The 26,697-nt window shown below is 35.4% G+C and overlaps 1 protein-coding gene across 1 annotated transcript in view; it reads right to left on the minus strand.

The window, feature by feature from the left end:
• The window catches only part of ophn1 (oligophrenin 1), a 70,190-nt gene extending 44,162 nt beyond the window's left edge, over positions 1-26,028 (minus strand). Inside the window, exons 1-4 of the mRNA XM_088596788.1 lie at positions 25,288-26,028; positions 10,771-10,866; positions 9,673-9,734; positions 7,109-7,180 (exon numbers count right to left, since the gene is read on the minus strand). Coding sequence (XP_088452914.1) covers positions 7,109-7,180; positions 9,673-9,734; positions 10,771-10,866; positions 25,288-25,441 — 384 coding nt within the window. The 5' untranslated portion in view covers positions 25,442-26,028. The remainder of the gene's footprint in view (positions 1-7,108; positions 7,181-9,672; positions 9,735-10,770; positions 10,867-25,287) is intronic.
• Positions 26,029-26,697: the final 669 nt, after the last annotated feature.

Consider the following 26,697-nt stretch of genomic DNA (forward strand, 5'->3'; position numbering starts at 1 on the left):
GACAAAACACTATTGCACCAAAAAACAACCAAAATTGCTGAAAAATACTAACCTTTTTTATTATGCAGCTTTTTACTATTCATACAATACAGATGCAGCCATTCAAAATGGGTGAGGTATTTCGCAGCATACCCCGGTGGGCGTGTCACAGTATCACGCGGTTTCACGTGTGTCACGTGACTAACTATCCGGCGTCGCCTTGTAAAACCGCCAGGGGGAGCTTAACCTCTCATGTACAGCATTTGAGCCTTTAATTTTGAACTGTGTATTACAGCATGTTAATCATCAGTCATTAAAATGTTGGTATATTTTATGAAAGCAAGATTGCTCAGTTGGACAAAAGTACACAACCTACCTTTATCAGAAATATTTATGCATCAAAGCCTTTACTGAAGATATTACTAATAGTATTAATAATGGATGACTTTGGACAAGCTGTATACTCAAAGTATAATTTCTTTAGCACATTTGTACAAGCACTTGGAATCTGTCCAAGCCATACTTTGTCAGGCATTTTGTTTTACTTCAACGGGGCATAAAAACTTCCTTGCTTTTAACAGGGCGTTTCATAATTTCTAGCTACGAAAATGATTTAAAATGCGACACCTATCATTCAACTAGAGCTTAAAATATCACAAGGAAAAATACACACCGGTATTCCATTTCTCCCTAAACATTGTAAGCTTCGAAGTCTTTAACTAACGTGATACCGGAGTCAACAAGCATACTTTTAGAATTTGATTAAAAGGGAATATAATATGGAATCGCGTATCTAAAGAATTTAATAACGGTATGATTATATCCCTGTACTGGCAGGACTGTGTAGGGCTGTTTCGCCTACCTGATCATGCGAGCTGTCTTGTAGCCTACTGGTCTAGGTGCGTGACTACCAACTGGCAGGTTGTGTGTTCGAATCCAGCTGGTGCTGGACTTTTATTTGAACAAACATTTCTTCGAAAAAATAGGTAAGCGATATTATGGACAATCAATTGACTTTTATATTTCAAAATATCGCAACATGATCGATATTTGCGATATTTTGAACATATCTTCCCTTCTGACAGCGGTTCCTGCTTCTATTGTGTGTGTGTGTGCAACAGTAAATTTTTATAGAGAAATGGAGGCTGGACAGTATGCGTTACAATATAAACATTTATATTGATTTAAATCGTGTTCTGATTTAAATCGCAAACGCGTGTTTAATTATGTGTTTTTTAATCATGATCAGGCTAATGCATTTCTACATTTTCTGTATGAACCAGCTTAGAGGTTCATACAGAAAGACAGCTTGTGTTTAAATTGAGTGTAAGGTAATTTATGCTTCTAAAGTCATGGTCAGTATTGTTGTACTGTGCTGTACTGTGTCACATTATTTTATAGCGTTTTTATTGCGTTATTAAATCCGGTGGCGCTGTGTTAGTTTCCTGACTCACATTATTTAAACTGCGACACCGATCATTCATCTCTAAATAAACTTTATTTTATATAGCGTTTTAAGCGAATAGGTAATTAGATTGCTCATAAACCTAATCACTTTTTCTACATAAACACAGCGTGATTGCTCTCTGAAAATGCTTTTCCTTTATTTTTAAAGTAGGCTCAGATTTCAACTATAGATCGTATTATTATAAACTTTCTTGGAAAAATGTATTTTATGTAAACCATGTTTGCTATTAATTCATTTAGGGCTAAAATACGTTCATTGTCTTCTAATCGAGTCGAGTTGACATTGGAAGCCTGCCACACCCGGACCGTTAAACCAACGCATTAGCACGTCAAAGCCCATTGAGCCAGTATTGGCTTTAGTATCCCCCCCTTCTCCCCTCAATTCAATTCAATTCAAGGTGTTTTATTTGCATGACAGATGGGTACAAGCAGTGTTGGGTACTGTATGTATATTGTAACGCTTACGGCAGACAGGCACTGTGTAGGAGCCGACGCACCAGAGCAGCACCTGCAATTTTTATATTTATAACTTAGTTTTTAAAATTAGTCAAGCAATACGAAGCATCTCCTTTTACTTAGTGCCTGAGCATACTGCAACGCGTGTGAAGCCCATAAACGATATTAATTTTGGAACTTAAACATACAGTATATGGCTGGTCTCGGTACTTTAAAGAAAACATACACACCAGTATTCCATTTCTCCCTAAACATTTTAAGCATCGAAGTCTTTAACTAACGCGATACCGGAGTCAACAAGCATACTTTTAGAATTTGATTAAAAGGGAATATAATATGGAATCGCGTATCTCCAGAATTTAAAGACCAGACAATCGCAAACTCGTTTTCAATAAAATTATTTTATTCATTCAGCAGTTTGTGAGAGGGACATCCAGCAGGGAGAGACACACACACCGGTTTTCATTGACAACATTGTTTTTTTTTCAATTCCTCTTGTCTAACAGGAATGTTTTGTTTGTGGACAGACTGTTAGACAAGAGGAAAAGACCGCCTCCTCCTACGAAGCATTTCGTTGATCCGATCACGAATTCTTTTCCAGTCGTACGCAGCAAGGGTTGAGAATCTCCGATTCACCATCGTACTAATGGTTTCCCGGAGATTGGGTTAAAAAAAAACAAAAAACATACTAACAACTGTGCCATCCTACTCCTTAGTTAATACATTTTATTATTCATAAACAGTTAACATTGTTAGCAAAATATTTTGAATTATATTTAACCCTATTTTTTCTTTAGTTTTGTATTTAACTTATTATATGATAGTCAGACTTAATGTATATTTGAACAATGAAAATATATTTTTACAAGATTTTACATTAAGCACTTAAAATTAATATGGTTAATAATAGTAAACTGTAACATGCTGTAACAAGATCGGTTAAACTGCGAAGAAAATGCTTTCAGAGAAAATGTTTCAACCAAACCTGTTCCCACACACCCCGCCCCCACTACCATTAGAATATACACAAACATTTTAGCGTTTCATTCTGAGCAGAAGACCCTCACACCTGAAGAGTGCTGGCTGTGACGAATTAAACCGGTTTTACAGGTTTCAATCACAGACCATGTGACATGGGACTCAGTAAACTACAGTAACACCGTATTTGATAACGCTTTAAAAACGCTATAAAATAATGTGACTTGGCACAGAACAAGTTTACAGCACAGTACAAAGATAAATGCTGACCATGACTTTAGAAGCATAAATTGCCTTACACTCAATTTAAACACAAGCTGTCTTTAGCCCTCTAAGCTGGTTCATACAGAAATGTAGAGATCTAGGCTCAGAACACACAGCTTCATTAGCGAATACATATGCAGGACAACTAGAGAAGACGTTTTACAGAGGATGGATTTTTAGAAACATCCCATCAGACATCCCATCATATTCACAACGTGAAATCTAGAAAATAATATTACGTAACCAAAATCCGCAATATGGAAACAGAACCTGTGTAATTGTTGATAGATGATGTACTTGTAACATTTTTTCAAGACGAACTACAACATTTAAAAAATGACTTGTATGTACTTGATATCTCTAATCAATCCACGGGTCCCAGCACAAAACGAAAGTAAAACGCATACCGTTTCTCGCTTCTTATTGCTCAAAAGTAATTTGACCGTATGAAATGCATAATATAAACCTAGAAACATATACGTGAGCAGTACTTAAGCACTGTAGTATCGGTGTTAAGACATACCTCTCAAATACTGTAAATCAAGTTAAAAATATCTCAAGACCGATTCTGGTCGTAATGAAACCATGCAAGGGAGTTTTTATGTCCGTTGCAGTTCTTTTGCAACATGAATATAATTATATCGTTATTAATTTCTTGAGATACGCGATTCCATATTATATTCCCTTTTAATCAAATTCTAAAAGTATGCTTGTTGACTCCGGTATCACGTTAGTTAAAGACTTCGAAGCTTACAATGTTTAGGGAGAAATGGAATACCGGTGTGTATTTTTTTCTTTAAAGTACCGAGACCAGCCATATACTGTATGTTTATGTTAAGATTTCCCTTCAGTGGTAAAATTAGATATGAATATTCAATACTTAAACGGGCACAGTTAAGACATTAAATATACATATACATATTGTATACAGTACAGTTTGCATACGGTAATATGTTTATGTTACGCGATTAAAAAATAAATAAATAAAACTGGAAGGTCCAGCACCACCATTATGTTTATATGGTTGTTTTTGTTGGTTGGTTGTTATTATGGTTATTAATAATACGATCTATAGTTGAAATCTGAGCCTAAATAAAAAGAAAAAGCAAGTGATTAGGTTTATGAGCAATCTAATTACTTATTCGTTTAAAACGCTATATAAAATAAAGTTTATTATTAATTTGCTGGACAGAGCGGTGAACATTATTATGCATAAGACAAAGATAACGATCCTGATCAGTTTAGAAATCTGTGTAGGCTGTAAGGTTTTTACTTCTTAAACTTTTAAAATACACGTTTTGAATAGAAAGAAATCCTCTTCCTGGTAGTGTGTATAGCAAACCAGCACGTCTTTTTTCTCCAATCAGAGGGGTGTCAGATAGTGTCAGCCAATCACCATTCTGCGTTGGGTAGCAACGGGTGACTGTTCTCAGGCGGAAGATGTAAACAGCTTAATGTTCGTGTTAAATAATTTTTTTTTAATTCAATTAAATGGGCACAGTTAAGACATTAAATATACATATACATACTGTATACAGTACAGTTTGCATACGGTAATATGTTTATGTTACGCGATTAAAAAATAAATAAATAAAAATGAAAAGTACAGCACCAGCTGGATTCGAACACACAACCTGCCAGTTGGTAGTCATGCACCTAGACCAGTAGGCTACAAGACAGCTCGCATGAATCAGGTAGGCGAAACAGCCCTACACAGTCCTGCCGCAGTACACGGATATAATCATACCGTTATTAAATTCTTTAGATACGCGATTCCATATTATATTCCCTTTTAATCAAATTCTAAAAGTATGCTTGTTGACTCCGGTATCACGTTAGTTAAAGACTTCGAAGCTTACAATGTTTAGGGAGAAATGGAATACTGGTGTGTATTTTTTTCTTTAAAGTACCGAGACCAGCCATATACTGTATGTTTACGTTCCAAAATTAATATCATTTATGGCCTTCACACGCGTTACAGTATGCTCCTATTCTTTTTATGCTCAGCTACTAAGATTTCCCTTCAGTGGTAAAATTCAATATCTACAACGGGCACAGTAAAGACGTTTACACTAAGTCTTTCTACGACAGACCAACGGACCACGAGTGCCCCTGTCGGTCAACCAATCACGCACCGCGGTATCGCGTGTCATCATACCTGCGGTATCTGTACTGCGGTGTCTGTACCGCGCACTTTGAATGGCTGCATCTGTACATTCTAAATATGAATTTATTCTAGTATAGCACTTAGCAGTAAAGCGAAGTGTGTACCGAAATAATGTGAACACAATACAATACAATACAATAATACTTTCAGACACTTTGCTGAATTAATTTTACAAACATTTTGGACTAGAAAATAGATTATCCTTTGCATTTATTTTTAAAGGTTAAAGCAGGAAAATGGGAAAGAGCTACACATAAGTTCGCAAAGATTGATTTCATCCATCTTCTTGGGAGTACAGCCTTTATACTGCTGGAATTCTGCTTTTCTTAAGAATTGTCTTAATCAAATTAACCCTCACATCAAACAAGTTCTACATTTTCATACAGTATAACAATGTTTTCTTTATGCTCTTTCGCTTCTATTCAAATCACACATTTTAATGAAAAGTGAAATTAAGAGATGAGATGTACAATTTTACATAAACCACCATGAAACCATTTTGTAGGTACATTATAACTTACACAATGTAAACTTCAAATTTCACAACTGACAAAATAACTTATTACACAATTCTGAATTTCTCATTTAACCGTCAATTTTAATAATTGAAACCCTTATACAGTATATCACAGCAGCTCTTTCACCATATCATCTTTCACACCACGGTCTAAGGCTAGCTTTTGATCGATATTCTGGTACTGTATGTTCAGCTTATTTGTTTTTTCACATCTCCTAAACAACTTTACTGTTGTGGTATTTGGCTTCCCTTCACTACGATTGGGATCTCAATAAACAAATGAATTTGTGTTTTATTATAAGTTCTACAACCTGTTAGCCTTTTTCTTCCAAATGACCAAAAAACAATTTCCTCCAAGAGTGGTCATTCAGAAGCACTTTTTCCACCACAAGCCAAAATTGCTTTTGGCAACAACAAATATTTCAATCATATAATTGAAGGATGCTTCAGCCTCTATGGCAACCTTGACCTTAAAATATGTAGCACAGTTTTTGTAACCTTTGGATACTTCAGCCTTTCATGTTTCACTGTTTTCCTCATGATCAGTACAGGAGTATTTATATTATGTAATTTTCAGAAGTAGGCCTATTTAAACATTTATGATGAATACACACTTATACTGTTTTGAAAATTAACTCGAAGAAAATTTGTGCATGTCAATTTGACTCAAAGTTAAATGTACTTAGAGGAATATTTGCATTTTTTGCCTACATTTGGATCAATGACAGAAATAATATTATATCAATATTATATCTGTTTAGAGCTGATATTTAATAAGTAAGATTTTTTAATGAAATGAGTATATATGAGATTAACAGGCTGAATATAGCCTAGTCACATTCATAATTTTTCCTGGTAATGAGACAATCCCTATTAATGTGCAAATGTTTGCTTCATTCTTACTGTACTTCGGCAGCCAACTTGTGTTACCGGTTTAAAACAATGAATTTGATGTTTAAGTTTACAATGCATTTTACATTATAAGGAAGTTAGTCATCACACCTACATGTCATGCAGAGAATGTGCTGCACTTTCATTTAAAAAAAGACTAGTTCTTATGCCATTGTAAAATCATCATCTGAAACTTTTCTTTCTTAACACTGTGCATTAAGACTTCATTCAATTATCACTGGCTATATCTTATTCAAGAACATGTTTTACATAAAGATATAAAAAAAATATTTGTTTTAGTGTGTTTCTGTAACCGGTAATAATTTCCTCATAACTGCCATTTATATTTCATTTAAATATTAGGTGTGCAGCTGACAAGACTAACTTACCTTTGTGACTCCAATTTGTTCTTTGCGGAATTTTTCCAAGGGCTTAATCAGCAAATCACAAGCGTTCTGCACCTTCAAATGAAATAGGAAAAATAACACATAGTATTAAACAATGCAGTTCTTCTAGAGCTTAATGACAGCAAAACGTTTTTTTTCTGTCACAGGATTGTACGCCATTCATTTCAAAACTTCTATACTACTATATTTAATTTAGATACTGCTACAGTATATAAAACCACCAGATTTTATTTACATCTGGTGGTTGTACATCTGTTTGTACTTCAATTGGTCACACTAGTCATTGTTTCTCAACATCATAAAAAACTTCCCCTATGAATTCTATTTGTGTGGCACAATTGCTGCTTTCTATATTTAATGGACTACTAAAGTTCAGATTCCATAAATACCTAATTTGGAATGATATTCTTGACAGCACAGCTGCAGCTTGTTGTATAATCTACCACTTGTTAAGATAAATGCAAATGTACTTGTTCTATTTACATTCAGTCTACGTAAGCTGCGATGAAACTCTGCCCTTTATTTTTTGGAAAGGGAAAATGTCATCATATGCTGACTTTGACAGGTGTGTGTGGGAGTAAGTGCTAAGAATATGTGAAAGAAAGTCTGCTGGAAGGAAAAAGAAGGCTGTATAAATCAAGAACAAGGTTGAGTAATAACAGCTCAACATAAATGGTTACCTTGGTAATGTGAGTTCCATGCCCAGACATTTAACACTCTTTCTCCAGGAGGCAGCTGTTTTTTAATTTGTGTGTGTGTGCAGGGAAGGTGTTTGGGGGGTAGTGATGACTGCGTTTTATGCAAAGAAGATAGATGTGATAAAAGCAAAGCAAGCAAAACATTGGAGACCACTTTCGTCTGTGCCCTGTTCATCTTCTGAGAGATTGTGGAATTTCTGAGCACAGCAACACAACAGAGTAGAAAACAGAAAGACTGAATCACATGGACCACAGCCCAGAATGAAATTGGTAGAAAAAAGCAAAGATAGCATGAATTTACCACATGGAATGAGTCACACCAACTGGCAGAATATCACATTATTGTAGTTCATGATATTTGTGATTTTGAAGGAACTACCCAGGCAGCAGGGGCTTGAATATTCTAATGTAGGAAGGTTTGCAAAGATGCATATTTCTACTGATTTCTAACTGTACAATGTCTGGAAATATAGTATAAAGTAATGTAGTGCTTCTTGAATATCTTACTTTCCTTGTCTGGCCAAAGTCAGAGATTAATGTCTGCATAATCCTTTCAATAAACTACATGAAACAAAGTTATTTCACAGACAATGCTTCACTGGCCACAATGGTGAGAATTATAATCTAAAATATTAAATTATAAACCCATGTTTTAAGTGTCATTTCACCACTAATAAAACAGCATCAAGTACCATATGCTTCCCTTTACAATTTAAAAAAAGTCCTATTTGGAAGCAAGAATGATCTTATTCTGCTCCATTCATTTCTTAGCTTAAAGCAAAAAAAAAATTACAATGGCTTTCTCCAAACATTAAACTCTCAAGACAAAAAGCCAAAAGCAAGTTTGAAGGCACTAAAATTCGAAATTCTAAAAAGGATAGATGTGGAAAATTCCACAATTGTCTTCAAAGTGTTACTGGTCTAAAAAAATCCCTCAGGTTTATTTAAGAACTCCACTGTGATTGAAGAAAATGTTGCCAGATAAATATTATCATACTGTGTGTATCTCAAACTGCTAATTTGCAAAACTGAATGAACTTGTCTCGGAAGAGTTTTAGACAGCCTTTTTAAATGGACGTATCTATAAACAGTTGCACACAAATAAGTACATAAGAATAGTTACAAACAAGAGGAGACCATTCACCTAGCCTGTTTGGTAGTGAGCAGCTAATTGATCCAAGTATCCTGTCTAACCACTCTTGAAAAAGAACTTGAAAAGCCTGTTCTATACTCCCAAGACCCTGTTGGTAAAGAAATGCCTTGTGTTCTCAGTATTAAATGCACTTTCATGTAATTTCCAGTTGTGTCCTCTGGGCTGTGTTTCATTCTGAAGAAACTGGTTGGGAGACTTTCAATACCCTTGAAGTTTTGAATACTTGTATGATGTCCAGGAATTATCTGGTTGCTCTTCTCTGGACTGATTCCAGAGCAATATCTTTTCTATAACATTTTGGCCAAAATTGTACATATTTATTCTAAATGAGACCTAAGTCTCATTAAACTATATTACGGTATATACTGTATAACAGTTTGCCAATCTTCCTAATTTAGCACATTCTGCCAAATTGAGTAGTTTTCCAGAAATATAGATTTGGAATCTAGATCATTGATATAGATAAGGATGAACAGTGGTCCTAGTACAGAATCTTGAGGTACTTTACTAATTACTTAACTTTTTTTAGCATTCATTATTTATCTAACATTGTATTTTAAGACCTACTTACTTGAGTGTTCTAACACTTTAAGAAAAAGGCTTCTCTATTGTCAACATACTGTAGTAATGAAAAGTATGTAGGATTCACAATCTTCACAGATTCAACAGTTTCTCTGTCACTCATGAAGCCTTACCAGCATCATCCTTTCATCTTCAACTTCCTGCAAAAGCCCAGAAAATTCCTTGAAAGACTCCGCTGGGAAAGAGACCAAATTATATGTTTATTTTACATTGATGATGCTATTTCTTACATTCTAAAATATTTAAAGGAAGGTCATCCGTGAACAAATAGTTTAGGATTAGTTCCTGCTAGGAATAGTTATAGTTACCACTACAAACAGCATACTCTTTATCATTAAATATACTGTATGCTACACCTTACATTTAAAATCATTAAAACAATGCAATGAAGCAAAAACTGTGGCATTTAAAGCTTATCATAACATGGTTAAATACTTTAAAACAACTTTTTATATTAAGGGTTCCAAAAAGGCAAAAAAATAAATCTAGTTTCAAAGTGCCTATGTGGTGTAGTCAAGGTGATCTGAGGGTTCTCAAATTGGTGTTAAATTTCAAAGAAAAAACATCTGTGTTTTCTGATAATCTTAGATTGTAAATTGGTAACCTTAGACCCACCTATATTATGTCTAGATACATTAATAAGAAGTAACAAGATGAAGAAAAAACACTTAATTCCTTCTTTTGATCTAAATTTATACTCAAATGTTGTTGCAGGAATTCCTGAGCCATTATTAATATATGAGACTAGTGTTGTCAAACATTATATCAATCTTACAACATAAAAGGAAGTTTCCTATCAGGATCCAAAAGGCACATGAATTAAAGCAGCAGTTATTCCACTGGTCTATCCAAATAAATACATTAAAAGGATCAGAGCTACAACCTCTTAAAATTGAACTGTTATAAAGGTTTATACCACAACAAGGTATTGATACACAAAGAGAAGGCAAAGGTGAAGGTAAAGGTATTTTGTATGTACAGTATGGAAACGTTTAACAATTGAATGTGTTTCACATTTCTTAAGCACACAGGCAATTAAAAAAACAGTTTCACAAAAGTTATTCTTTTTTGCCTTTTGTAAGTGCTATAAATTTGGAATAATGCAGTTAGAAAACATGACTTTGCCAGTGTTCAATATGTATAAAGCTTTACACACTATCCCTTTACACACTCAAGCTACAGTGCTGGGCACAGTTGGTGTTTTAGCCTACCAATATTGATCTCATCATCAGTCAGTGAATCACCAATGAAGTCAAACTGGAAGGATTGTAGGGTATGAGAGAACTTCTGAACAGCCAACGAATAATCTAAAAAAGAGATACAGAATGTTAATTTGCAGAGCACATTAAAATTGACATTGATTAAATAGATTATTGCAACAGTAGCATTAAAATACTAGTGAAAGTATGTCTTGTAGTTCTGTACTAATCCCAAATATCTGGCTACACTTTCTGCACTACAATTCCATCATAAAGAACTGAATACATTTTCTAGATAACACTGGTACAGTCAGCTGTATTACATGTTTTTGATGAAACAGTGCTCTCTTTGACCTATTGTCACAATGGCATAATAATTTGTTTTGGAGATGTTCCTTCAAATTGTTTGATAGACATAAGCACATTTAAATTAGTTCTAAATTTCCCTCTTGCACTGATCAAGTTTCTCTCAGAAAATCTCCATATGGTGTAGTTTATATCCATAGCTCTGCTACACTATGGTTTGTAAACAGGGATGCAACAGTACAGGTACGTACATCTGAAACTGTAAGGCTATGCCAACTAAACCCCAAAACAGTCAGAGTAAAAAAATAATATGGTTATTTTCTCAAATCAACCATTCAGTACACCACAAACTGGTGCTTCAAAATAAAAAGGGAGGTATGTGCTGGGTTGAGAGTAGGGGTGCAGGGTTGTTTGAATTGATCTGCCTACAGGCCATGATGCAGCTGCAAAGCAAGTCCCTGGCTTCACGACAGAGAACCCCTTACTAGGCCCCAGTTTGAGCGAATGTTTAACAAAAGCAATATAAAACAAATGAAGGCCTTGGACCAATCTTAAGTAGCTTTCACATGCCAAAATGTACAACGAAGTGATAGATAAACTGTTTTTTAGGACAAAAAACTCTCTTTTAAATTGTAATACTGACTGCTCTCTAACAGTGTTAGGAGAAGCAAGTCATAAAAGCAGTAATATACAATCAGAACATGCTGGGATTTGGATATATTCCAAAGCCCCTGTCTGTGTTGAACAATTTTAAGCAGAGACAATGGAAAAGATTATTTGTCTCCACTGTTAATACCAACAGAGAGCCCCAAAGAATCTACCACCGTGCCCAGTTATTTCATATAAGGCACCAGGCTGTCGCAAAAAAACTGCTCAGTTAATTCAAGCCAGTCTTGATGATATTATTACAATGCAATCAAGCCAGGGAACAGAGAAAGCTAAACCGAAATGAAGGTTTTCTGTCGTTCATTCAGGCAAATATAAGAGGATTCTGCAGTGGAGTCACAGCCACACATCCTAACTGAAAACATCCAAGTTAACAAAGTTTGCTTCTTTATGAATGCATAGATAAACACATTTTCATGAACACATGAGAAATAAAAGTGGTGAAAAAAGGATTTTGCTTTCAATGTCATAAATTTATTCCACCGTGGATTCAAGGGTAACCTAATGTGTAAGATGTTGATTTTCTCAGTGCAGAATGAAGGATTAACACGAACTGAAATGGCAACTTGAAATAGAAAGGCAGCAATGTCTTATAAGTTGTGACAGGCCAAAAGGATTCAAAGTCCCACCCTATCCATCTGCTCATTTTGGCATAAGGATGAAGTCGATTTATCATTGAAAGCACTGTACTGAAACACATCCCAAATGGACATTAGAGGAATTTCTCCAAAACGGTAGATAACTAAGCATAAATTACAGAATGCTGGTTTCTCTACTCCTGTGCTCTCTGATTATTGCAGACTTCCTAGCTTTAGTAGCCCAATTATGTAAATTACAGAACCTTGAAATACCTGGAACACCTCTGATTGTTCTCAGCCTATCTCATGCAATATACAAAATATAGAAAGGCACAGCCTAAAAAGCCTTAAGCATTGTGTATTGTGCTAATTCTGTCAGTGCTTGCTAAAAGACATTTAATTACTGCTGTAAGTCTAAGTCCCATACCAAGAACATTACAAACTTGAGAAAGTATTCAATAGGGTGGCTTACATTATGTAAGAGTGAAACTCCCTTTATTCCAGTGTCATAACATGCTACAAGGTAGAGTCATAGTTCCTGTGCATTTGATTTTGCATCATAAAATGTATTTAAGAAGTGTTGCCCAATAACTGCATGAACCTAAAATTAAGCACTGTTTGTCTGAAGAATTTGCTTGTTCTTAATCTCACATCTGTCTGACAGTGGTAATGAAGTGCACAAGGCAATAATCTGAACACAGCCTGGGCTTACACATATAGTCTCAGCCAACAGTAAACCCACATTCATCAGTCACTATGTAATAATCAATTTACAATAACATAAACAATGAACAGTTTAGTAACAGTAAAGTGTCATTTATACTAAACTGATAAGGAGGTTAAGGATTTAAATAAAAACATTTGCAAGTAGAAATAATGTTTGCAGGTCTATTTCTTCTTAGTTGCTATCTTTTCATTGAAGTTCTGAGCACTGTTTGATCTGATAGCTCCTTAGTGTTTCAGGACCAATTTACTGAGATATCTGTAATGTCTCTATTAAATATGCAGCCCTATGATAACAAAGCATAATTTAAAATAAAAACTGATTACAGCTTGTATAGTGTTTATTCTATTAGGAGTTTTATTCATCTTATTCCAGTCATGCACAGCACATGCTTTCACTCTATAGTGTATCTGGACAGCAAATGTTCATAGCAAAGGAAAAAAATTAAACTGTTTTTATCATTGTGGAATTAGGCTAGCTGTCAGAATGGAATTTGTTTTTCTAAAAGATGCTTTAAATTGTCACATACCAATTCTTCATCTGCAACGTGTCTCTTTGCAAACATAAAAGCTTAAGATAAAATACACAGTATATATATATTTAACAAAAGACATTAATCACTTGGATGTTACTTCAACAAACATGTATCAGATTAAAAACCATTCAGTGATTTGTGCTTTTTTTCCTGAAATATATATTTCAGAGAATCAATAATGAAACAGACAGATGTGAAAGATTCTCCTCCTGTATGCTGTTTCCAAAACACACCAGAATAAACTTGCAGACCAGAACATTTCTTTCTAGTCAGATTCAGAAGAGATCCAGAGTTTTTACATTTTCATTTATTTTTATCAATCCTTTTTCGGATGGGCATTTCAGTTGGCTTTTTATTATGGTTTCACATTCAACCCCCAAAGTGACTTCTGTATCTCAGTTAAAGTTTCAATAACACAAACAAAGAGCACAGGTCCAGATGGACTTATAATCAGGGACACTACTGTACCTTCCTAAGTCAAGGCCAAGGGCAGCCATCTAGGTAATGGCAGGTTTTTACGTTTCTTATGTGATTCACAGAGCTGTGCTAGCCTGGTTTATAGTTTTAAACTATAAACTGCATTCCCACACCTGCTCTACCGCTCTTGTACACCAAGTATGAAAACATCCTACAGTGCACTAATGACATCATCTACTTCCTCTCCCACTAAGGAGCATTTCAAGAGACAACTGGTAAGCCAAACTCATTCCAAAAGCCAAAGAAACAAATATAAACATCAGTGAGACTGCATAGAAATATGTTTTGTTTATGACGCAATATATTTCTACAGACAAGAAACTAAACTGTTGCCATGGCATTCTATACACTATTCTCAGAACTGAACTCTAACACTAATCCCATTGGACCCCTTTAAAACTGTGGATTGTATGGATCGAAGGTCATGTTTAGGTTCTCTCCCCACTTCAGATTTGTGTTATTGAATTTCTGGGAAGCAGAGAGAGGCACCTTCAGATGTAATCCAAAGCTATCTGCACATTTATAGGCAAAGTAATAATTACATTTGAGGGACATTACAATTTCAATAAAAACTATTAGTTTGCGAGAAAGCAGCATACCTTTCACAGTATTAGCCTAAAGTATTATAAGTGGAAGTGAAAGTGGATATGTGTATACAGCATAAAAAGTTTGCTGCAGTAGTGTGAGTGATTATACTTTAAACAGGTTACTTAAACTTTCATTTCCTTTCCATGAGTTAAGATGCATGATTCTTCCTAGTTAATCGAGCAAAAAAGTATCAGAAACTGCAACTTAGAGGCTGTTAGATGAATGTCTTATACATCTCTTTTAGTTTCAGATACAATGAAATATATTGTTTCCAGGGTTGCAACTTGACACTAATGAAAAGGGGAAAAAAATGAGTTATGGAATGGAATCTCTGCTGGATGACGGCAAACAAGGACAATACTGTTTCATCATTTTTGATATATGAAAAAGGAGGCGGACTAGCCTACAGAATGCAATGGACATAAGCTGAATCCCAGAAAATGAATGTGTAAAGTTTGCACTTTGAAAAAGCATGGAAGAAACAAAACAAAACCTACATCAGTTGAATGCACTACAAATTAGGCTCAATTAAAATGTACACTCCCTGAAGAGATTATATCCATCCATGATTTTTCTTTATTTACTTCTTGCTGGGTGTTGTTAAGCCTCTCAGGTTGCAGGAAGCATAATTCTCACAACCTTTCTCAAAGAAAAAGAGATCCAATTAAACATTTCCTCGTGTACTGTATTTATGTAATGAATGTGAAAATCTCTAGCATTAGTCCACAGCCTGGTGTGTATCCTTAAACCATTTTCTCTTCACTAAAAGCAGACTTCTCACTAGCACATGGATTTCAAAATGGTTCCCCTGACAATGTTAAGTATAAGCAAACAAAATGTTACATATAAATACATCATTTTAAAAGTCTCAAGAACTGCAGTATAGGAAGAAAATAGTGGACATTTTAAAAACACCAAGGCTCTTAAGGCTGTTCATTTTTCTTGAATTTGAATAGAGTAAACAAATCAACTTAGTGCATTTTGTGGGACAGTTGATAACTTGCAATATTCAACCACTGTAATGATTATAAGAAGGGGGGTTGTGAAAAATGAAAAACCACAGGAAATGATGACTCAATCAACATTTCCAAAAAAAGGAATTGGCACTTTTATTACACATTTCAGCAGGCTTCCCTACTTCCTGGAAAAAAGATATGATTACTGAAACTAGGGGGAAGTGGGGAATTATTCTTGTATTCAAATACATTTGCACAGGCTCAGTCTTTACTAAACCCCAACAGTGAGGGATAATTGATGCAATCTAATCAAAGAAGTCGAGATGATGGCATAAAACAAACTATAATTAAGACCACAAGAAGTGATATAACATGCGTATATAATATTAATTTCTCCCCAAACCCATCTCTCTGACAAACAGTGGAGCTGAAAGATGAAACGTTTGCCTAATAATTTTACCTTTAGTATAAGTCATGATCATTTTAAAAGCTTACTTACTGTTAGTGTCAAAAAAGCACTTATCTAAAACAATGTGATCTTCAATTTATTAGCCCATGAAACAATTTTAAAAGACTTACAAATTCACATTGGAAAATGCTTAAAATCAATGTTTTGAAAAGTTTAATTTAGCTGCCTTCATATACAACATCTCAATACTGGGCCCTTTGCACTTCAGCATTTACATGTTCCCACCTGGTCAGCTTTTAAGATCACATGGCCTCAGCTTCATTTTTATGCTGACGATACTGAAATATACATCCATACCAAACCTGACACTGATATGGCTGTCTCTATTCTATCTAATTGCATCTCTGACATAAAAATTGGGATGACTCAAAACTTCCTTCATCTTAACTATGACAAGACTGAAGTCATGCTTATTGGTACCCCCCATCAACTTGGTAAAGCCAGTCCTGTAACCCTATCTGTAGATGGCTCTGTACTTGAGCTTCAATCAAAATTGAAAAACCTTGGGGTTATATTCGATTCTGGCTTAACATTCGACCCACATGTACAGCATACTGTCAAAACATCTTTTTTTCACCTTAGAAATATAGCAAGGCTACGCCCTATGCTATCATTAACTGTGGTTGAATAGCTGATCAACATATTTGTATTCTCTCGAATTGACTACTGCAATGCTCTACTCGCTGGGGTATCTAAATCTACTCTGAACAAACAGCAGTATGTCCAAAATTCAGCAGCCAGAACCCTGACCAGGTCTAGTGCAAGTGTTCACATTACTCCAATCCTGGAGTCCTTGCACTGGCTTCCGGTCAAATTCCGCATAGACTTTAAAATCCTCATGCTCACCTATAAGGCTTTACATGGCTTTGCACCTCAAAACCTGTTTGAACTTTTATCGCCCTACTCCCCACCTTGCAAACTCCGCTCTTCAAATTCTGCCCTCCTTACTGTCCCCCAAGCCCCTCTACATTGTATGGGCGACAGGGCCTTCGCCTGCTATGCCCCCAAGCTCTGGAACTCCTTGCCCAAGAATATCAGAGAGTCACCTTCTCTAAACTCCTTCAAATCCAGACTCAAAACCTTCTTCTTCAGAAAAGCCTTTACTTAACTGGTTCCATTCTGTACCCCTCTGCTCTTCTTAGTACCACCTTCCACGGTCTCCTCTATTGTTATTGTTGTATTGTTGTAATTGTGTAATTGTGTTATTTATTGTTGTAGTCTTCTTATTTATTGTTATTGTCATCCTGTAAAGCGCTTTGAGAAGCCACCTTTAAAGGCGCTATTTAAAATAAAGTTTATTATTATTATTATCTTACAATGGCTCCCACCTAACATCTTTGGTTTTCAAAACAGCCAAGAAAATATTTAAAACTTTTTTCACAATCTGGTGGTATACTGATTTGATAGAATTCATCTTTTTATTTGTAATTTTACTGAAAGCATAAAAGAATACGTATGGTGGTCTACTTAACCCTTCTGTGATTTGAAAACAAAACAATCCCAAGGGCCAACAGCTATATCACCCTGCAGCTCTCAACTTGGTACTCACTGAAGCTAAGCAGGGTTGAGCCTGGTCAGTACCTGGATGAGAGACTTCCTGGGAAGCTATAGTTGCTGCTGGAAGTGGTGTTAGTGGGACCACCCTGTAGTCTGTGTGGGTCCTAATGCCCCGTTATAGTGGCAGGGACACTATACTGTAGTGGGCGCTGACTTCTGGATGAGACATTAAACCAAGGTCCTAACTCTCAGTGGTCATTAAAGATCCCCGGGCAAGAGTAGTGAGTTATCCTGGTGTCTGGGCCAAATGTCCCCCCTCGGCCTTTACCATGGCCTCCAAATTATCCCCATGTATGACTGGCTTACACTTGCCCTGTGATGGCCTGGTACCCTGTCCCGGGTGTACCCTGCCTTGCGCTCGTTGCCTGCCGGGTAGGCTCCGGCTTCCTGCTACACCATGGGGTATAAAGCGGTTTGGTAAATTAAATGACATGACAATCCCATACGTCACACAAAGAGCCAAAACTAATCCATATCCTTGCAGTAATTTAAAAGACTGTGGGGTTTCTTAAATACGACAATAGTCAGGAGTTAAGATTTATATGTACACTAATTCAGAAACATCCTTCAATAACTGCCTGCATATAACCACAGTGGTTTGGCAGTCCTTTATTCATAAACCCATCCCTGCAGCTGGCAGTAGATGATGAACCTAGTAATGCTACCTTGCGAGAAAAAAAACAAACATGAAATTCCACAATATTCCAGTTCACATACAGTAGTGGGTCTCATTAGACAGTTTAGCATGTTACCATCATGTGAAACACTGTTTTCGCAATTGCAGTCCTGGAGTACCACTGTGTCAATGTCTGGTTTTCATTCAAGTATACTGTAGCTCTTTATTAATCAAACTTATTGAACCCCTCAGAATTTATCTAAACAATTTCAACTCTTAAATGGTAGGATGGGGTTATAAAGTACCTATGCCAGATGCCAGGTTTAGAAATTCCTCCTTAGGACTACTGTTTAAATAACCAGGTGGCATTTAACCACAGAGTCTATACATCACCAATAATGCAATTAATGTGAGTGATTCCCAACTGTTTACGTATATCCTTAATTGATTGGCTTAGAAAACATCTGGAGAGTAACAATCTTAAACTATGTTGAAATACATCTGCTTGCCACATTTCCTGGAAATACATATAAAGAGAATATGAGTGGTATGGTGGTGTGGCAGTAAGCCTCACAAGCCATGGGTCCTGGGTTTGATTCTGCACTGGGTCACTTTCTGTGTGGAGTTTGTATGGTCTTCCAGTGTTCCTTCAGGAAAGTACAGTAAGTAATCCCCTTTTTCAGAAATCTTATCTTTTTTATACTGTATAGACTTTTCAATTAAAAGGCATTTTATACATTTGAATTTGCCAGGTGATCTTTTTGAGCAACATAAAATAATAATTACAATGCCTGCTATTTTGCTTACAAGGTAAATTAGAAATATGAAGTATGTCCGCAGCAGGAAACTGAATGACTCCTTGATGCAGAGTAGTCACTGTTCTATTTAGCGCAGAACAGACTCCTAACTAGTAAATCGCTGTGTATATGCTACTGCGGGATGCATAGCACATCTGTTTTAAATCTTACAGGATCTGAAACAAAATGCTTCATCATCAAAGGACGTCTGTATGTGTTTCAAAACCAAACTCCACTCCCTCTCAATTGCTCTCTGTGATATTTTGTTGAAGGCAAAAGGCCAGCATCAGCTAAGCCAAGTACCCCTACTAATACATGGATTCTATAAAATCAAGTTTCACGGAGAACAGGATCAGATGGTGCCATTATTTTTATGGTGACAATTTTCTTCCTTTGAAATTTCCTGACCCCAAACATTTCAAATACTTTAAGTACAGAATGAGAGAAATTCTACTTAATGAAACCAAAAGACAGCATCTTTCCATTATTCTGCTTGCAATTTTAATTTTCAGAACACTGTTTTCTTGTTTGTTTCTTCTACACCTGAATAATATCACGATTACTGTGATGCTGTTCCATGATTGTACATGGTATTTTGGAAAATGTCAATTAAAATATTCCAGCAGAAAACCACTCCCAGACATTGCATGTATATATAGAATAATAGTAATAATGTATAATAATAGACCATGTTTTTTCCAGTTGTATACATCTTCTTGTTTCCATAAACTGTGATGTATTCTCACATTTATTAGTGGAATTTACAAATGGAAAAATATATTCAAAATTTGCAGTTTTCCTCAAATTATTATCTTGCCAAGTTTTGATAACAGAGATAACCAAAGGCAGCTATCAACTGAAAGAAAAATTAATACTGTAAAAGAGAAAAAAGCACTGAGCACAAACATATACAGTAATAATAGTTTTTTATACTTTTGTGTTGATACTTATGCTAACTATTTTTACTTAATATTTACTTAATTCAATAGCAGAATATTTTAAATTCTACTCACATATACAGTAATTAAAAATCAATCTCCTCTGTTCAAAGACATTATTTACCATATTTTTGTTAAAATAACAACAATCTGGCAACTAACAGCAAAAAGAAAAAAGGAGAGTCCCTCCACAGCTGGCATATACTGAAAAAAAAGAAGTATTCATGGCAAAGGTTAGATCATCTCAAATGACTAAAAAAAGCAGAAATGAAACAACTCAAAACCATTGAAATCAAAATCAAAATGTGTCTGCAATTATTGGAAGTCAATATCATAGAATAAGCTATTTGCACAGTGCTTTGCAAAATTATTCAAATTCGTCCTCTGGGGTTCAATTTTGTAAAATTACAGAAATGTATATTTTTGTGAAATTACAAACTTAATATGGCTGTACATTCAAAACCTGAATGCTCAATCTAAAGGTATAGTTAATATCAGCCAAAACTAAAGAGAAATAACATCTTGGTTAAATCCCTGCCAACTTTGCACACCATCTTAGTGCAAGCGTTGCCCACTCTTCTGGTAGATTAGTTCAAGCTTCTCTCTCAAGGATCTCTTATGGATAGCTATTTTCAAGTTTTTCCATAGAGTCTCAGTAGTATTCAAGTCAAGACATTGAAATACTCAGGGACATGTATTTTCCTATTTTTAAGACACTGCAGTATACCTTTGGCCTTGCTTTAAGCTTTGGGTCATTCTCCTACTTAATACGAATTTGCATCCAAGTTTTAGGTCTTTAGCAGACCAAAACAGGTTTTCCTACAAGATTAGTCAGCAGTTTGCTCCATCCATTTTTCCCTTGGGATCCTTCTCAATCCCTGCTAATGACAAGCAGGTCTACATCTGACAGAGATGAACTATGCTGGGTTTGAGTTAGATGTAATGCTTTTATTTAGATTAGAATGTTCCAACTTTGTTTTGTATGAACACAAAATCTTTTGCCACATGCCTGCAATATAATTTACTGTAGGTACTTTGCTGAAAATCCCATGCAAGATATGAGTTTTACAGTTCCATACAAGCCTTCATTGTGGGGTGACTGGGATATTGTTGACATTTTCTCCCATTTCAGACATTTGAACTCTGGAATACTTTTTCTCCTGTTCTGTTCCTTTACACAGTTTAATCCCTGAGTTGTTCTGAGTTTAAGCTCCTTGATCTTCATGGTTGAATCTTGGCTTGGAATTCACTACCTGACTGACGGACTTTAAAGAGGGAGGTGTACGTATTTGGAAATAATTGCTATTTCAAATAGTCATGACTTTAAAGAAAGCTTTAAAGCAACAAAATGTAAAACTTTTGGAATGGTCTGAATCATTTTGCAAAGCACTGTCAATTTCTTTAAATTGTTTTGGTTTTAACTCAGATAACCCAATGGCTTTTGAATAATGTTTCACACATGTTTTGTACGTGAATGTATCAATATTATTAAATTAATATAGATATTTCTGTGAAAGTACCTGCTCAAAACAATAAGTGCATGTTTAAAAAAGTCAAAATTTTAGATCAACAAAACTAATATGTGCAAAAATGGATCAATTTAACAAAGTCATACAGTTATATGTTAAAATGTTAATCGTATATATAGTATTGTGGCATTCATAATGATCCTAAAAGTCTACAGTTCAGTGACAGCATAAATTTAGTAATATGTTCAAGGATGCACAACACTTGAAATGAACAGAAAGAAGACTAGTTCAACTTTCTGTTCATTCTAACATTGCACATATTCCTACAGCATACTTTAATCAAAGATTTTGCAGAAAAGTATCAACTACCCCAGTTCAATAATAATGAAGAGTCATCGTGTAGCTGACCAGTTACAAATGTTTGTATATATATATATTGAAAACACTATTACAGTGACTCCAGCACATCCTGTAATTGTTGGCTGCAGCTTTCTGCTTTTTGTGTCCTTAGTCAAAAACAAAAGCTGCAGCATTCTCCAGGTGTATTTGGTTAAAAAGCAAGGTAATTGCATTACTTCCTCTGACAAAATAAGATAAGAAAAAGCAATTCAGCAATTCTCAATATCATGTATTTTTAGAATATAGCTACAGTACCACCAGTGATTTAAAATTTTACATGAAAATATGAACACATCAGAAATCTTTCTTGAGTACCGCAGAATTTTATTACTTGATAGGCAGAGCAGAAGAAAAGAGTTCATGATCAGAGTGGCATAGAAAAAGAATTCTGTGTGGAAAGTGTGAATCACTTTCAGGTTAATATGAAATAGTTAAAACTGGATAACACACTGTAATCTCCAGGCACATAAAAGACAAACAAAAAAAGCTTACGTCCAAAGTGCATTTTGAAATGAGTTACAGTAATTACAGGAATTACTGTAGGAATTACTGTAGGATAGCTTGTCTTTGCCTTTAATGATTCAGGTTCTACAGTACTACTGTATAGCAGAAGTCTCAATACTTTGCCAAATAGGCCAGACAGCCCACATGTTCTGATGTTGGGGGTTTAGGTTTATACCTATGCTTGCAATTACTTGATCGGGCCAACTACTGACTGACTTACAGTAGTTCACATTAACATTATAATAAGCCATTGAAAGAAGACACATAAAACTGGATGGAATGAGGCTCCCCAGAACTACCTGCTGTTGAGCAACTGCTCATCACAGCTCTGTGCTAAGGAGGTATAGAAAATAAGAAATTGAAAAAAGCACAGACCCTAAGAGGCTCATTAATTTATGGTACATTATGACAGGAAAATAAATGTAAATTCAACTTTATTAGCATCTGATGAAACTGACAAAATGGAATATAGCACCCTCTTTTTAAAGTTTAAAGGACATTAGTCAATTACACAAAGTTTGAATGTTTTGCTAGAGCTTCTTACAGATGAAAGAAATGTACATATTATGGGTGTGTTTTGTCACTGTAAAACACTGCTTTTCACTAAAGTAGTAATTATTTGTCTGTTATCGGGTCTGTGCAATTCTATGAAATACAGTCTTCACAGCTACAAAGCCAGCAATAACAACAAACCACAGTGAACACTAGCTTAAGATTGTGCACTAACCAACTAACACATTTCTTTCTTAGACTCAGACAAGACAAACACAAAGCAATAATAATGTGGAAAAGCCATACTCGTGGCTTGTGATGTGACTCTATTATTTTATAAAGTCTGGACTTAAAGCCACTGTAACAACAGTTACTGTTGATTTTTCTTTGTGTAATGCACATATACATGAGGATTCTCACTCAATTCCTGCAAAGGATATAACCCAGTAATCCAGTTCCTGAGCCTCCATTAAACAGATGCTGTACCATTTAATAGGTAGAGGGTAGCAGAACAAAGTATTAGTTCAACATTGAACATTGCATTAGTGCTGTGTGTGATTCTCCAATAATGAAGTGTTCTCACTAGACTAGTAGCACATCTACTTCATTTACATCAAGATACTGTGGAAAATTCACACAGTGTCAATATAAGGACATTTTAAAGACACATTTTGTTATATTCTGAGACATTTAGCATGCAGATCAATGTAAATCCAAGACTTAACTGAGGTCTGTTTTCATTCATATTTGTTCAGTGGAAATTTAACTGACTCCATGGATTGGGGAGGTTGAAGAATGTGGTATTTGATCAATCAGCCATTCACATACTGTAACTACCTGCCTCCGACAGAGACCATATATAGAATGACTGTCCAAAAGAAAACTTCAGTTTTACTTTTTCTTTTGCTGTGGTGGGGAAGCAAGCAAGCATTTATTTGTTGTCTTGCACTTACACAACCAAATACTAATGTCCCTTGAATCCAAGAGTGTGATTACTGTGATGTACTTTGTCATATCAAACCAGTTTCATTTGTCTGTTAATCATAGTTCTGTACCCTTTCACACAAACTAATCTTTCCCTGCCTGTTAAAAGATCAATTATTTGAAACAGTAAATTAGCAGAACTGCATGTACTAAGTTCTGTGTCCAGAGCAACAATGTCAGAAAGGATTTGAAGTTTTTTTTTGATTACACGAATAAGACCACTTTTAAAATGTCATGCACAAACAGCAGATGATTCCAACAACCTTTCTCCTCTCCTACTTGCCATTGCCTTGCTTAGCACTTAATGCACAGTAGTATAAATTCATTTTTACTGCTTACAGGGACTTTTAGAAAATCTAACCCAGAGTATTCATAATACACACATTCTAGTTTAAGAATATACTGTACCACTTTTGAAACCAGTACTTAAAAGCAAACTGTATTCTTACTCCAACTTTTCAGCTAAATTTAGAGAGGCCTATAACTTACCCAAGAGATACCTGCAGTTTAAAAAAAAATCTAATTACAGTATCCAAATATGATTCATTGTTTAAACTTACGTCAAGGAGCATTCAACTCCTTGTTATAGTGGCTTATACGTCTTCATTAGTATCCTGCAAACCTAGATATATTTCTAGACCACAAAATGTTAATAATAGAGGGTTATTGGTCTGTGGTTATACAACTGTGCAAATACAAAATGCAAAAGGTCTGCTTATTATGGAAGCATAGCAATCTTTAAAACTTTATAATATAATACAAATAGGCAATGCAGAATCTAATTTATATATTAATTTTTCACCTTGGAAATAACGTTTCATTGATAGAAACGGTGTTTTGGACAAAGGAGTAAGAGGAGTAAGAGGCATTTTGAAAATGATTCAGATTTGTTATATTGTCCATAATAGTCTTTTATTCAAATACATTATGATTATCGGTGGGATAGTCAGTGCCATTTGTGCTCATCCCAATGAATTGCAGCAACTACTTTTTGTAATCAACATTTCTACATCACTGCGCAGGTCGGTGGTACCTTTACGCACTGGATGAAGGCTGTTTTTAGAATCTTTAGTTTTCTGTTCGCACAAACAAAACACGTCAAGGGTTCTGTAAAGGTCACTCTTGCTGACTTGTATTAACGATTCTAACTAAATTTGTTCTGTAAAAAAAACTGCGCTTCGATAATAAAAGCTTCTAAAATCAATGTCCCTGCAGACCAAAACAATAGGCAAAAGGAGACAGCTGGCGCATCATCCCTGTTGCGGACTAAATGGAAATTATGCAGAAAAAGACCAGTATTGTGTTAATCGTTGTTGTTGTTATTATTATTTGACCACAATAATCAGAAGACGTATGTGATATTGTAAAACGTAAAAAAAAATAAACTCCTGAGAAAAATCAAGCAAATAGTTATTTGATAAGCTAGACCAACAATGGCGTACTATATTTATAGACAATATCATTGAATACTTACTCTTGATTGAACTGATAACGTTATTGCCATCTTTTATTACGTCCTTAAGAAATTTGCTGGTTCTTTCGAGTTCCGCCTCGTAACATTTTAACCTCTCCCTAAAATCCGGACTGTCCAAGTAGCAGTCACTGAACTCCAAGGGAGGGTGCCCCATTGTTGCAGTTAATGAAAAATTTGTTTTATTATTAATCAAAATCCAACCCCGCCAACTCAGTCTGCAGTTGCAAGTAAAAGTTTTTTTTTTCTCTCAAAATAATAACAATGTTCTCCAGATGGCTTCCCAGATTTAAAGAGTTGAAAAAACTGGAGTCGGGTGTGCTCCCGACCGGTTTGCAGTTCTTCTGCGAATGTATCACATACTATCTCTCCCACCAAAGGTCGATGCAAGCAATGTGCGTCTGTACATTCTTCTAGCTTCCCAAGTGCATCCAGTCATTTTCCCAGTTTTGTAACAGATCTACTCCCCTTCTCTGCCGTGAACACATGTCAGATATGGTTTACTAAATGTGGCTAAGCAGCAACGCTTAGACCAATATAGTTCTCATAGGGTAGGCTTGTATGATGTTAAGATTCCACCTTTCGGATTAAACGCCTTCTGAGAGAATTCCCGTGTTTCATGAGGATTTCCTTGTTCTGGGATTTGGTACAGTAAATGAAGAAAATACGATCTAGGCAGGGCAGAGCAACGATCCTCCCCATCTCACATCCGCAGCCCTGCCTTAAAGCGATAGCAACGACTTTTCCTAGAAAGGAAAGCTTTCCTAAACGGGGGAGTCTCTTATCCTGGCCGAGCTGGAGGACTCCCGAAGACAACCCTCTCTAAGGCCCGGACATGGAATTGTGCCAGTTCTATATTAAAACCTTGGTGCTTAAACTATACACTTTTTTTGGAAGTTTTTTTTTTAAATGCTGATCACACTTTTGAGAATGTTAACTTTAAAAAAAAAATGCAAGACTTGTGGTGTATAGTATTCTTTGGACTACAAACAGATGACTTGTCCCATTACAAATGACTTTCCCATTAGCAAAATATAACGGCTATACCGACTGGCTTACTGCATCACGATTGATACTGTATTGATTCTTTCTTGATTATCAGGAAATAATTATGGCATGACCAATTTACAATAGTAGAATAAAGTACCCCCGTGCTTTATTTTAGTGTTCTGACAATGAGTTTAGTAAAGATAATTCCACATAAATACAGTAACCATCTTAAGTTGCAATGAAGACTATAATGAGGGTTAGCTGTCAGGGGATGTTCCGTACAGATTTAAATACTAGTGCTCTTCATAAGACGAGTATCTTACTGCTGAAGCTGAATTATGTTTAATTAATCTCATCAATGCATGATTTTTACAAACTCGTTTTTAAGATTTTATCAAAATCATTTTTAAATGAATTTAACGT

Source organism: Lepisosteus platostomus, chromosome 10 (assembly GCF_059453375.1).
Source record: "Lepisosteus platostomus isolate fLepPlt1 chromosome 10, fLepPlt1.hap1, whole genome shotgun sequence".
NCBI classification, from domain to species: Eukaryota; Metazoa; Chordata; class Actinopteri; order Semionotiformes; family Lepisosteidae; genus Lepisosteus; species Lepisosteus platostomus.